The sequence below is a fragment of the Delphinus delphis genome, chromosome 3, assembly GCF_949987515.2.
Source record: "Delphinus delphis chromosome 3, mDelDel1.2, whole genome shotgun sequence".
Classification (NCBI taxonomy): domain Eukaryota; kingdom Metazoa; phylum Chordata; class Mammalia; order Artiodactyla; family Delphinidae; genus Delphinus; species Delphinus delphis.
Window position 1 is genome coordinate 68,120,135 of NC_082685.1, and position 15,182 is coordinate 68,135,316.

Genomic DNA, 15,182 nt, shown 5'->3' on the forward strand with positions numbered 1-15,182 from the left:
CCAGTGGAGTGTGATTACAATGTATTTGTAACAACAATGTTATTGTGGAATATGACATTGTATTGTTATGATGGTCAAATACAAATCATGAGCGTGTCCAAGTTATTTTATGAAAGAAAGTTAAATAGGAATACCCACATAGTTTACTGTTTAAGATGACTTCACTTACATCACTACATGAATTTTCTGAAGCCTTTACAGCCCATGTGTTTATGACATAGAGAAAGCACCACATGTGCTAGGAGCTCTCTGAAGGCCATGCTTCAGAACCATCTTTCTCAAGGGAGCCATCCACCCCAGAATCAGAACTGCCCAAGTAGGACTGACTATGTCTATTGCAGGTAGTTCCGGGTGACTGTGATATACACCCTAGTTAAAAACCACAGGCACAAGTTTCTCGAAAGGCTACACATGCACATACCATAGTACCCAATCCTTCTGTTCCTATGAACTTACCCAAGAGAAATGAAAGCCTATGTCCCCAAAGACTTGACACACTACTGTTCACAACAGCTTTACCTGCAGTAGCCAAAAACTGGAAACAATCCAAATGTCCATCACAGGTGAATGAATGGGTCAACAAATTACAGTATATCCACGCAATAGAATACTACTCAGCAATAAAAAGAATGGAAGTATTGATACACACAGCAACATGTTTCAAAACTAATTATGCCAAATAAACAAAATCAGACAAAAAAGAGTACAGTATGGTTCCACGTATATGAAATTCTAGGAAATGCAAACGAATCTATAGTGACAGAAAGTAGATCAGTGATTGCCTGGGACCTAGTGGTGGCAGGGAGGGAACTTTGGGGGGCTGATGGATGTATTCATTATTTTTATTGTGGTGATAGTTTCATGGGTGTATACATACATCAGATTTTATCAAGTTGTATACTTTGTGTTGTACATATGTGTTTTATATATATATGTGTGTGTGTATACATATATACAGTATAATTATATATATATGTGTGTTGCTTTTTACAGGTTAATTATATTTCAATAAAGCTGAAAAAAATTGTAGGCACAGTGGAAAACTCATGAGCTTTGGAATCAGACAAACCTGGTATCAAAACACTAACATATTCTAGATATATGTAAACTTGGGCAAATCACTCAACTTCTTTCAGCTTTAGGGTCCTCATCTGAGTAAGTATCCTTTACTAGCATCCTTACCTTGATCACATCGTGCCCCCTTCCATCCTGGGCTGCAGTAACAGGTCCCGGTGATGTGGTCACAGGTGGAGTTGTTCAGACAGTCACATATCTGGCGACAGCCATAGCCATATGTTCCTGCAGGGCACTCTGAGAAGAAGATGAGAGTCCAATGTAGCTCTCCAGCCTTGGGAACCTGGGGCAAGGGTCTTACTGTATGATCTGGTGTGCCTGGAGGCCAGCCCTTCCAGGGGATCCCTGTCCAAGGAGACTTGTACCACCTAGGGTGTCCTAGAGCTGGCTGGTGTGCCGAGTCATGCTGGGACTCACAGGCCAGGCAGCACAGGGCCGGAGACTGAGGTCCTCGTCACGGCTCTCGGCACTTTCAGGTTCTATTGTATGTACCCACTTCCCTGATGGAGGTTTGTAGAGTGTCTGTGGAACCCCAATGGAGCTGATGAAGATCATCACTAAGGGCAATCTGAGATGACTCCACCAGGCAAAACTATGGGATAGAAGGGGACTACACTGAAAAGTGTAAACTAGAGATGCTTCTTTGAGAACATGTACATTTTAACTGTAGGTTTAGGAGCCTCCTGACAGCACATTCTGACTTGGATTAGCTGGGAGCAGGGGAAGAGGGAGAGGGCAAGCTTTGTTAATTTTCTAGGTAAGAACTTCATTTACCACAGAAAGGCTCAAAATTTGGATTTGCAGGTTGAAGACTGAGAGACTAAAATAGTGAGATTTTTATGATGTAGAAACTTGTAAAGGAGTTGGGCATGAATTTCAAAGAATATACTAGGCATGTTAAATGTAAAAATTATCATGACAAAATACTGATGTTTTTTGTAAAGTGAGCAGCAGGGGGCAATGTGCTATTACTATCAGAGCTCTCTGTCAGACACAGGGTTTCTATTTACACATGAGCATTAGGAAAAGTCTCCAAAAATAAGGACATTTTTTTTCTGATTTTTTTTTTTTTTTTTTTTTTTTTTTGGCGGTACGCGGGCCTCTCACTGTTGTGGCCTCTCCCGTTGCGGAGCACAGGCTCCGGATGCACAGGCTCAGCGGCCATGGCTCACGGGCCCAGCCGCTCCGCGGCATGTGGGATCTTCCCGGACCGGGGCACGAACCCGCGTCCCCTGCATCGGCAGGCGGACTCTCAACCACTGCGCCACCCGGGAAGCCCCAGGACATTTTAATTTGATGTTCAGAGTCATCACGGAAGCACTTAAAATGTTTTTATTTAATAAGCCCATAACCATTCTGGCATTCAAGTGAAAGTCAGTTTAGAGCCTATTCTGGTTTCTAGGCATATATGTATGTGTATATATGTTTAGACATTTATACACATACACATAATATTTATATACACAAAGCAGTGTGCAGGCAACTGTGGGACTCAGTATCTGTTTCATGATTAAATGAACTAGCAGTGCAAAACTAAAATGGGGCCATCTCTGTCCAGGCTGATTCCTGGATGTCACTCTTGTTATTTACTAGATGGGAGGATAGGCAGATATATTCTAGAGTTTGGCACATAGACAGCCAGGCAAATCTGGCTGTCCAGTGGTGCTGTGAGGTTCTGGGGAGGGGTCGTGGAGGGAGAGTAGTGCTTTGTTGCCAAAGTCCTACTCTGCTGATCAACCTTTCCAGGCCACATTGCTCCTACAGCCATGTAATCTTTGTTGCATCCTCAAGAGCACACACTCTGTAAGCAGGATGTAAACATCCTGCACCTTTCCTGTCATTTATGGTGAAAGAGTGAGCCTCATACGGCCCTAAGACCTGATTTATTCATCTTGAACATTGAATGAAAGTCACAGAGGAAGGGAACGATAAACTACTTTGAAATACTCAGTCTAAGGCTAATGTTCTTACAGCCCTGTGAGCAGATGCACAGCTGCTGGGGTAGAAATGGAACCATAAGGATGGGGAATTCCAATAGAGTATATGCTCCCTGAGTGGGATTTTTACAACAAAAAAATTGAAGGCAATATATTGTCTGGAAGGTTGTTAATACTCAGATGAGGAGTAGTTAGTGGAAACGGTATAAAAGTACTATCAAGAGAAGGTTGTCAAAAGCATGGCCGTGTTTGCACGGACTCACCCCTCCCCCACGGCGGGGCTGGCACTGGGCTCCCAGCCCCTCTGCCCCGGTGCACCCAACCTGGCCCTACCGAACGCACACCCCTCCACTGCGAGACCCTGGCACTGCCTCTGCCGTGAGGAACGCCTGACTGCCTCTTTTAAAGCTCTGAGCAGCCACATTCCAAAAATAAGAAGGGGAGGGAGAAAGAGCCAGGATGAACAGATGGAAAACTTGAATTCTGTCTTCATCCTTGTAGCCACACCCCCTCCACCCAGAGCGCTGATCAGGTCCTCAGAAGAATTTTGAGGACAAGGACAGCCAGCAAGAATCCCAAGGTAGCGGGGTCTCTGGGAGGGGAAGGAAGTCAACCGCACTGTTAAGGGACCAGCCATCAGGCGGAACAACCTCAAAGCTGTGGGTCCTGCCTTCGCATCGTCAGGAGTTCTAGGGGAAATAACAGCGCCTAGAGATGCCTCGCTCTCACACTCACTCTGCTCGCAGTGCTTCCCCATGAAGCCCGTGCGGCAAGTACACTGTCCGGAGATGTGGTCGCAGTCAGCTCCGTTTTGACACTGGCATATCAATGCACAGTCCTTTCCATAGAAGCCCAGGGGACATCCTGTGCGAGAAGGAAGGACAGCAGAGTCAAGAGCCCGCTGAGGAGAAACCCAGCTCCGCCTCCAACATGTTTGTTTGAACCTGAAGGACGCTGAGCCCGTAGAGAGAGAATAAAGAGAATAAAGCACATCGCAGCTTCTCACAACGGCTTCTTTGAAGTCCCAAGATGGAGCTCTTGGGAGGAACTTGTACTTCAAGAGCAGGGAGAAGAGCAGTTCCATGCCTGGGGCGGTTTAACCATCACTGGTATCCCTGGAGGCAAGCTGGTATCTTCTAACAAATCATTCCATCAACCCCATGGAAGTCCGGGGACATTTCCTTTCATGTTTTTCAGTCAACTACTAGAATCCTGGACTCAAATTCCATGGACTGAAATGAGTACTTTGTTAAAATTACCTACATGCTTTTACTTATAGTACAGAATGTCTCCAAATCTGCTACTAGCCCTGTCCTCCTCTGTTACTCTCTTATGTAATAGTATCTTCTTCAGCAAAGATGTGTGGTAGAATTCTGATCTTAATAAAACCTGCAATTCATATGTGCATTGCTAAAAAAAGCAATAAGCCTTCTTACTGCTGCACAATTTTCAAGACCCAGCCTACTGGGGCCTTTGGGCTGAGAACATGCACAAGCCCTATAGGCTTTCCTGGGCCAGCAGCTGCCCTGCAAGAGTGTTTCAGGGCTCTCTGCCATCAAGAAAACTTCAATGCGGGCTGCTCAACGGCTGTTTCCAAGCATCACATGTGCTTTTTAATCTTCCCTTTTTCTTACAGAAGTTTTAACGAAAGCTCAACTTTCAAGAAACAGAGGCAGAGCATGGATGCCAGCATGCAATGACATCATTTCCACATAATTATCCAGCACCTACTCTGTGCCAGATTCTTTTCCTGCATCCTCTCATTGAATCTTTTCAATAACCCAGAAACACAGGGATAGATAGTCTCACCCTATGGATGGAAACTGAGCCCAAGTCACACAGCCAGCAAATGGCAGGATGGCAGGGCTACAATACAAACACGGGGAGGTCTGGCTCCAGACCCCATGTTCTTCCCACTGTGCTGTGCTACTTTTACTTCAAAAGGTCTCCTGATTGAAGCAGGTCCTAATTTTAGAATTATGCACAATAACTTTTCCTTTTTCTTTTCTCTGAAGAGCTGAAAAACTTTCTATATATACAATCTTGGCAGAATATGCTTGAGACAACCTCCCTCCTCGTCAATTTTTCCTTTCAAATCACGGCTCAAGGTCTACACCCCCTTCTAGAAACTTCCAAAAGACTTGTTCAGTCTGTTCTCTAATTATGTTCTCTAATTAGTATTAAATAAGAGTTGACTGATTTCTGACCCATCTTTCTTCCTCAGCTCATTTCCGTGATTTAAAATTATATATTATTATTACTGATCACCATAATACATGCTTTCCTGTCTTGCCTCCTTTATTCCACTGAAGACAAGAGGGCAGAGATCAGTCTTCTTATCCCAACAGTACTGAGCTGTGGAGTACTTTGTACATTATACCCTATGACGCTAAAAACCTCATAGAAGAAGAGACAGTGAAGACATTGTGTGACATAAAATGGAAAAAAAGAACTAGTGGTTCTTAAAGCATGATGCCAGACTGACATCACCCCTTGGAAGGCTGTTAGCAATGTGAATCCTCAGGTCCCACCCCAGACCTAATGAATCAGACACTCTGGGAGCAGGGCCAGCAGTTGTGTTTATCCAGCCAGCCGGGTGATTCCGGAGCTCGCTAAAATTCAAGACCCACAGAATTGGTCTTCTCCAGGAGCACACATTAGGTCAGGCAGTGAGGCTTGTTGTCTTCACTTCCTTTCTAATCACTGCCACTTATCCTAACCTTTGTGCTGCCAGAATTAATGACAGGGAATCTGAGCCATGTAAATAGGGCCTGATGAAAGGAGAGAAGTGAAAGAAGCTGCACACCGTCACTTATAGCATCGCTCCACCTCAGTGTCCTGATACGACACAGGGACAGCAAACCTGGAACGTGGTATCTCTTAACTGCCTAGAGGAATTTAGACGTCTCAGGGTCACTGGGTGACGAAACCCTCCAAAGCCAGGAACCCTGGGGAGCTCAGCTCATGCATGCGCAGGGCAGGGCCGTGTCCCCTGGGGTGGGCCCCCCCTTGGAGAGCCTCCGAAGGCATGCCACTTACTCTGAGTGCAGTAGAGCCCCGTCCAGCCCGGAGTACATTTGCATTCCCCATCGTAGGCGCTGCAGAAGGCCCCGTTGTGGCAGTTGCACGTGTGGATGCAGTTGGGACCCCAATGCACAGGTGGGCAGGCTGAAAGCACAGCATGCATGGAGAGCTCTGTGAGAGTCCTGAGGCCAGTACCCCGAAGAGAGGATCCCACCCGCCTTACACAGCTCCTCGCGTGTGACAGGTCAGCAGTGAGCATAGGGACTGAGAAAGACCATGCTCCACATCAGTCTCAATTCCGATGGTAATGCTGATGGCGACAGCAGCCATCATGACGGACATGGTATTCGTACACAGACTGCAGGGCGAGGTGGGCAGAGTAAACATCATTCCAAATTTACAGATTTAGTTATTTAACAAATGCACATTGAGACCTATATATGCCCAGCACTGTTCTAGGCTCAGGGGAGATAGCAGAGAACAAGACAAGATCCAGATCACCCTCTGAAAGCTTGTAGTTTAGTAGGGGAGGCAGGCAAACCAACCAATCACCCAGCCAGCCAAAAAAATAAGGGCAGTAAGGACTATAAGAAAAAATAAAATAGGGAAAGGGGGCCAAGAATGATGGGGGCTACTCCTTTATGGAAGGCCTCTCTGAGGAGAGGACATTTGAGCAGAGACCATATGCACAAGATGGTGTGACTCGAGAGAAGTTAAGGAACCCAAGGTCATATAATTCACCTCTGTGATGTCTAAACCTGCACGTGTCACTCTACTCTAGAACTGTCCCTAGTGGCTTGTTTTAAATGTGAAGGTTCCCATGTGTTTGTAAGACTTGGTTTACTGTAAAAACACTTAACTGGACAAAGCAGAAAATAGTCAGATTAAATCATTAGGGGTCATCACCTACTGAAGAGCAATCAGAACCTCAGATAAAGTATCTGTGAAATAACATTTAAAATTATGGGGTCAAATGATTTGATATACCAAAGAAGTACTTTTTATTCATACTAACACTTCAAGAACTACTTAAAAGAAGAAACACAGTTTCTATATGGTTACCCAGTAGGGAATATGGCCCCAAGAAGATAATAAATAAATATGAAGTAATTAAAAAATGAAAAAATTTTCTCCCATAATTGTGTGTACCATTTTTGCCCAAGAGCAAGGGAAAAATCATAGCTGACACTTGAAGTCTGGAATGAACTTCTGAATGGATTTTCTGAGTACAAGACCCTCATTTTACAAATGAAGAATCATTTTAGTGAATAAGCAAAGTGCTACCTATTTAGGTTCTTTCCAAGACATGAGTTGGATTTAAATTCGGGACCACTGCATAGAACTCTTACTGAGGGGAAAAAAGCCACTTAAAAATTAAAATAACATATCCTATAATTATTCATATAGTCTTTCTTGATTATTTAAGTACTCATACTTCAATCCTAAAGAATTTGAAAACAAATGTAAATAAATGGTTTATCAGTTGTTCCCAAACAAGACTTACGTTGAGAGCAGTCACTGCCGATCCAACCTGGGTAACACTGACAAGATCTGTCAATGGGGTTACAGGTTCCATTGTTGGTACAGGTGCAAATTCCTGCACAGTTTTTCCCAAATCTGCCACTGGGACACACTGTGAATAAATCATAGGTCAGAAACTCACAATTACATCTCATCTCACAGAACCCTAGACTCAGGATAGGAAATGACTTTAAAGGTCATCAACCCAGCCGTCCATTTGGTAGCTGCCTCTACTCAAGAGCATCCCTCATCCTGAATGAGCTCATTTTTACAAACATCTGAAGCCAAAGACCCTCATTAAGGCAACATAAATCAGGAGACATCACCACATTTCTAGAAATCTTCCTGGCTCCTTGCTCAGGGAGTCAAAATCCTTCCTCATATTGATTTTTCATGGAAGGCTGTTTCCAATTAAAACTGAAAAGTAGCACAGCTCAGAGAATAAAGAGATTGTGCTGGATTGGCAAGCCAGCTTTTCCAAAGCTCAAAGTCATATTTACAGAAGCTGCAGCCACAGCATACCAGAAGGCACCGCTAGCTGCTAGCTGAAGACGCACGTGTCCTTTGGGAAGCCTGAGGACAGGCTGCATGGGGCGTGCTCACCACCACGTATTTCTCCCAAAGCCTGCGCACCCTACCTTCATTGCAGAGGGCGCCTGTGAAGCCAGGCAAGCAGTCACACAGGCCTGTGATGTGGTGGCAGGGCCCACTGCTGTGCACACACTGTGGACACGTCTGGCTGCAGCGATGCCCATAAAAACCAGGGGAGCAGACTGAAAACAGAAAGGAAATAGTTATCTTCCCGGAGATGTGTTTCTCTCTTATTCCACATAAGGATCTAGTTCAAGTTTGAGGTAAAAAAAAAAAAATTCTTTTTAGTGATACTGAGAATTTTCCAAGTATAAAACAACAACAAAAGGAATGAGGGCACTCTTTAATAATGAAAAGAAGCCAGTAAACTCTGAATTGCTTCAGGGCAGGCAAAATGTCTTAGTTCTCTTTATTTTCCCATTTATGGCCCCAATTAGCTCGAAGCTTGGCATAGAGCAGGGGCTTGAGGAATTTTTGTTGAGCAAATAAATTAAATAAATAAAATTCTAAACACTAACAAGGCCCAAATAAATACTTTCAAGCCACGCGTTAATCCTTTATTCTTTAAGAGTCATTTCTGGCAATAAATAGATCTACAGTCAGAATTAAAAGATTGTTCCTCCTCAAAATGGTCCAGGTTAACGACTGTGACTGAAAAGTGAAAAAGCAAAATGCTTTATAAGTAGGCGCTTCCCAAGACATTATTTGGATTTAAGTATAGAATGACAGCATAGAACCCTTAATGCAAAAAAAATCATAATCAAAAAAATAGAATAATGTATCTTACAATTAGTCATATATTCCTTTCTTGATTACATTTACTAAAAGATTGAGGGAAATCTTATGGATCACTCCCTAACTCAAAAATTCTGTTGACCAATGTCATCAGCCCCCATTTTGAGCTCTGCAATCCTATTTTCCCCCGAGCACTGGCTTTCAGACTACTAGAAGGACGTATGACTTGCCGCAAAGTTTGGCTGATGTTGACTTCTGGTAATTGAGGTAAGGCCAATGCCAAAATGGTTGAATAAAATAGTTACAGGTCAATGGATTTCTGGAACACCATTTGCAAGATTTAAGGCGGGATCAAGAAACTGATGATGATGCCAACGAGGCAATGAAATCATTCCTCAGAAGAAATGGCTAAAGCCCCATCTGTTAGGTTAGTCCTGAAGGTTGGAAAGAATGAAGCCTTTGGGGAAGGGCTATCGAGTGAGGCCAGCTCTGCAAAGGACAGGGTGACCTACGCCACTCTCCCCTGCCCTCGACTGCAACAGAACACTTCTATGAATTGAGGGGTGGGACAGAGATCAGGATTCTGTACACAGAGATCTGAGAAGGGAAGATGGAAACCGCCGTCTAACAAGACACTTACTTCTCTGACAAGTGGTGCCTCGGAACCCTGGTGCACACTCACAGATGCCGTCATCGGGGGAGCACGAAGCCCCGTTTTTACAGTAGCAGGGCAAGGAGCAGTTGGGGCCCCAGCGTCCCTCAGTGCACACGCTGTCACAGTGGACACCTGAAACAAGGCACACGGGCAAGGCTGAGTGAGAAGCCATTGGGGCGGGCGCCTGGGATGATGAGTCAGAGACCAGGACCAAGGTCACCGTATCGACTCTGAGGTATCACGGGCAGCAGTGAGTGGGGATGATGCAAGGCTTAAAATCCACTTATACACATCAATACATCATCATATATTGGATCATATATCATGTCGTCATAACATTAAAATAATCCCAGAACTGTTTTCTGTGGCATCATAAAGGAGAAGAAATAGAACATCTTTGTTATACTGATTTTTCTTCTTTAGGAGGAGACAGCAGAGGAGAAGCCCAAGGGCTCTGTCTATTGAAGGCAAAATTTATAAAAAATACTATATCCTTTAGCCTCCGGCAACTTCCTCCCTTCCCCATTCTTTGTTTTTATGGAGAAATGGACAAAGTGTAAAAAGATAAGGTGAAGCAAAAGGTGGTTAAATTGTGTTACGTAAAGAAAATCTTCCCCTGGAGCAAACAAATAAACACAGTCTTAAAATATTTTGAAAATACAGTGTGCAAGACAGAAAGATATACTAATCTGTGCCACGAAATTCCTCTTTAAACATTTAATCTGCCATTGGGGAGACACAGGCAGAATATCACAAATGAAGTTACTCATAGCTGTTGTCTAAGCTATTGATTATTATGAACCCATATGCAGGTGTTTAACTCTCAATCTGGAAATAGAGAAACTTTAGAGTCAGTTATGAGTGAACAGATGCCTAAAGGAAACAAAGAAAATCCAAAGTTGCAAAAAATAAAAATAAAGCCAGGTTTTATTTGAAATAAATGGAAGTTTCTTTTGTAAATCTGTATTCGAAATGCCACAGGGGGCTCTTTCTTGTAAGTCAGAATACTTTACAACTCAAAGAAATGCTCCTTGCATTGAGAGGCAAGAAGAATGAGTTATAATTAGGAGTGAACTGGAGACTGCTGGCCTCAGACCAAGTGAAAACACAGTAGGAACAAGCCCACTCCCACTCTGACGATTCCAGAACACGAACTCCGCCCGCACCAAGGAGGCTGACAAGGCCCTGTTTTGTATTAAAGTTTTTGCTCCTAAATTGATTAGGAGAAAAGTTACCATGGCCCAAACCTTAACACAGAAGCAGCCCCAAACCATAAAGTGAACGTTGCTAACTGGTGGCCAGTCATTTCTGCTGAAATAACTCCACTTTTGACTGTTCCTGTTTTTCTCTATCTGAAAGTCTTCTGCATGGTACAGGCTGTTAAGTAGGCATGAAAAAGCACAGACCTCATTGTGTTTCGCTTGAACTTACAACAGACTGTTATTTTAGCTTGGCTGCTGGCAGAAGAAAGGCAAGCAGGCCTGTTAGAAGCCAATTGGGGTTTAAGTGTTCCTCATGAAATAAAACGTGGAATTTTGGCCTACTATGATATTTTCTTTCTTGAGTTCACAAATATTTGATCTTTCTTTCAAATCTCGTTCGAAAAACTGAGATGGAATTGCAAATGCTATGTTCCCCAAGTGTGCTAAGGCTGCCCCAGAGCCTTAGCTGGTGTTTTGACTCATAGCTCTACTAGGCAGAAGCATCAAACGGATTGAGGAGCAAACCACTTTGAAAGAGGCTGCAAATCTAAAGTTTGTTTTCCAAATTTGAAAGAAGTACCCATAAAGGTAACCCGCTACAGGCTTCACTCTCTATTCAAGTTCAAGTCCTGAGCTCTGATGGTGAGCCAGGACTCCTATTTAGCAGCAGCTAATATGGGACACCTGCTTCATAGAGATCCAGACGACCCTGGCCATTTTGGTCTAGAGCTATACCCAGGCAAATCCAAGTTAGGATTTTAAAGAAGTGGAAGCTGAATGATTATCTGGTTAATCTGAAAATCATCCTGAAAATTAGTCCTGAGTTTTGACACTTTTTTTGTGGGACAGGCGTTTGCAGGAGGTGGAGATTTAGCCATTTATGGTGATTTAGTTTATCAACTACTTACCAAATCTCTACATGACAATAAATGCAGTTAAGATGGAATACACTTTCGATCAAAAAGCATATGCTGCTTTTTCACATTAGAGATTATCATGATTTATGTATTAATTAGCACATTCTCAATCAAAGCATGTCAAGAAAAACGACGCCAGGGCAGATTGGCAAATCAGAATAAAGTGATCCTTTATCTCATATCTGTTTCCTCTTCTCTAGTAGGTTTGTCCAGCTGGTTAACATAACCGTCCGTTACAATCAACTTTATCTAGGTAATTTTCATAGAAGTAACAAGGCCCCTGATATAGCAAGGAGATCCATTGCAAAGATAAGCTTTTTTTCACATGATTTACCCGTCATTTCATTTCCAGAGAATCACAGGGAATTCTAGAGATCATCTATCAAGCCTTCTGTCTCCAATCATATGAGCATATTTCAACAGAACCAAGCTTACATTTAGATAACTTTTATTTTAGGGCTGCAAAGAAGTCTTTCCTTGGCAAGTAAATTATAACAATTCTATTACCAACTTGCTTTAAAAATTCAATTCCTTTTTTTTTTTCTCTATCACTAGTAAAAGTGAGTCATCATTTTGCAGATATTAATGCCAAATCTATTTGGAGACAAATATAAAGCATGTTTCAGTCAAGGGGCAACTCCAGGAAAAAAGCATGAAGCTGTCTTTTTTCCTCTTGCTGCACCATTTTCTCCTATTGCTATTCCTCCCCTCTGGACCTCTATGCCCTCCTGTTATCTTTCATTTCATCCTACAGTCAGAAAAAGATAAGATAAATGTATCATTGCTGAGGTGTTATCTTCTCTAGAAAATATTAGTATTTTAAGACAGCACACATGTTAGAAGCCTAAGAAATAAATCTCTAGCTGTGGAGTTTCAGGCAGTAAGGCTGACTGAAATTTAGGAGGTAGTACTGAGGTAAGTGCTTCTCTAGGTCACACTTGGTATATGGCCACTGATATGACCTCCATATAGGGCTAACCCTGCAATGAAACTTTCTCCAGGATAGGGAATTGTAAGTTTGCTTTAACCATTTTGGGGGAGGGGGAGGGGCTGTGTGTTTTGTGTGTGTGTGTGTGTATTTGTGTATGTGTTTTATTCCTTAATTATTTCCATTGTTCTTATCCTACTCTTTGCCAACCTTGCTGGAGTGCTATAAGACGTCTTTTTCTTTCCTTGTTTGTCAAAGACAGAAAAGAGAATTCAGCTCAATAAACATTCAAGGGGTCTAGAAACTGCTGGCTTGCTCGTGAAAGGTTCTCTAAGAAAGACCTCCAATTCTAGAGTGATGATGGCCCCAGAACAGGCATATCCAACCCTGTCTGGGGATCATGATTAGGGAAGGAGTTACCTTGTGAAGGTGGAGGAGGGTCCCAGGCTAACAGAATGGTGGGTGCAAGGTTCATGCCCTAAGAAGTATGTGTCTATCCTTCAGAAATCACAAGTGTTGGGGACAGCTGAAATTGGTGCTGGGAAAAGCAGGGAAGGCAACGGGGCAGCAGGCAGTGGTCACATAGGGAAGAGCCAAGGATGCCATGCTGTGGAGTATGAGCTTCCTCCTGGTGTTAACAGAGACCAGATGGACAATTAAGTAGGAGAGAGGCATGGTTAGATTTGTGCTTTGTAGGAGGGAAGATGATGGTTTGAAGACGATGAGCCTGGAAGAAAGAAGACATGTCAGGTGGCTATTTTGGGTTACCCAAGTAAAAAGTGATAAAAATGACAAGGTCTTGAATGAAATCAATGGCACCTGGGGGCAAGATGAATTCCACAGAGGTGCAGGAGAGAATGCAGATGAAAGACCATCCCCCCGCCCATATTCCATCCAGGGTAGTTTAGGAATTCTGGCAGCTCTGTGAGGGAGAGACGGATGATGCCTGCTTTTGTTCACTGCAGTGCCCAGCACATGGAGGGTGTTAAATAAATGTTTGTTGAATGAGTCAATAAGCACAGTTCCTCTTTTCAACATAATATTCAGAACCATTTTCCAACTGTATGGAGCAACCATATCATTCTTTGCTTCTCCGAAGAAGTTACGAGAAGAGCACTCAAACCAGGAAGCCCAACACATGAATGTTTTGTGTACCTAAAATGGGGACTCTTCCCAGCTAAGGGGGCGGAAATGTCTGCTCTGCTTATTTTGGGCAAGACAGACTTTGATGAGCTTAGGTGTGTGATTTTAAATGTTAGTGCAGATTATAAAGCAATAGAAGAATTATGGGACATCTTAAGGAAATTCTTTTGGAATGTTTATCAAAGTACAGATAGAGGCTTTAATACGAGTTAATTCAGGAAACAACTTCCTACACTATTTGGAAGAAGGGACAAAATCGGAAGGGGATATCTTTAAATTTGCAGGACTCTCTAGTTCAATGGAAGCATTTTTTCCTGATAATGTTCTAACACTGATAAGGAGGTCTGTGCGGGACTGTTTTTGCCAGGACTGAGGACAAAGAGCTCTTTGACAGCCTTCACGAGTTGCTAGGCAATGGCTGAGTGATCGTGATAAACTTCAGCTAAGCAGCTCTAAAGAAATGTTCGTGCATTTAATGCCTGATGCATTATGCCCACGGTCTCCACGTGAAATCAGCATTCACTAGGCATTTGTGATGGCATGAATGCAGTAAATAAATCATCTGGGGTGTCATTATTTCCCCTCTCAGAGATCTAACCCAAACTCCTTGTCTTACTTAATTGTTTATATTCCTCACACAAGTATTGCAATATTTGGGGCGTTAATGAATGAAGGAAATGATTTTGATTTGATGTCTTGTTCCCGAGCAATGAGCTACTAAATATCTATTAGAGCAAAGAGTGAGATTTGTTAACAATCACTGGGCCTGGTGATTATAGGAGAGAGGAACTAAATTATTTAGTCATAACATTATCTCTGCTTTTCTAATCCTCTGGACACCTGAAGCAGAGGCGTATGGCAGTGTAGACAAGTGACTCCCTGGCCTATCCACCTCTGCCCACACAATGCCTTCCCTGAGAGTCATGAATGTCTTCCTGCCGGCCAGGAGCCGGTGCCACCTCATCTTCCTGTTCCTAGCACCGAAGCACTGCGGTTGCATACAACGTGGAGATACTCAATAAATGGTTGTTAAATCAAATTTTTCTCTTTCGATACCATAAACGTTAAAGGAAGAAGGAACTGCTATATTGGTAGCCAAGTTGAAAAAAAATCTTGATAAATAAATAATGTAAATCAGAGATGTTTGTATTTGCAGTGGCAACACAAAACACCAGAGAGCATGGCCCGCCTTAGTCCGGGCCCAGATAAAAGCAAACAGAACGGAATGCCAGGCAGATTAGGGATCTGGAAGCTTGGCTTTTACAACAGCCTTTCTTTTGGGAGGGCGAGCCCCTCCCTCCACCCTCACTTTAGGGACCCCATGTTCTGCTTTTAAATTACTCCCTCCCCCAAGACCATGTGACAGACAGACATATGCATGTGCTAAACATTTCCCACCCTCCTGCCCCAATATCTTAAAGGGTCAAATAACGAGTCATTTGCACTTGTGGCTAA

General features: G+C 43.1%; 1 protein-coding gene across 1 annotated transcript in view; it reads right to left on the reverse strand.

The window, feature by feature from the left end:
• MEGF10 (multiple EGF like domains 10) overlaps window positions 1–15,182 on the reverse strand; it is a 161,389-nt gene that overhangs the window by 12,594 nt on the left and 133,613 nt on the right. Inside the window, exons 14-19 of the mRNA XM_060006961.1 lie at window positions 9,523–9,669; window positions 8,195–8,329; window positions 7,540–7,668; window positions 6,051–6,179; window positions 3,747–3,875; window positions 1,183–1,311 (exon numbers count right to left, since the gene is read on the reverse strand). Of these exons, the coding sequence (XP_059862944.1) occupies window positions 1,183–1,311; window positions 3,747–3,875; window positions 6,051–6,179; window positions 7,540–7,668; window positions 8,195–8,329; window positions 9,523–9,669 (798 nt within the window). The remainder of the gene's footprint in view (window positions 1–1,182; window positions 1,312–3,746; window positions 3,876–6,050; window positions 6,180–7,539; window positions 7,669–8,194; window positions 8,330–9,522; window positions 9,670–15,182) is intronic.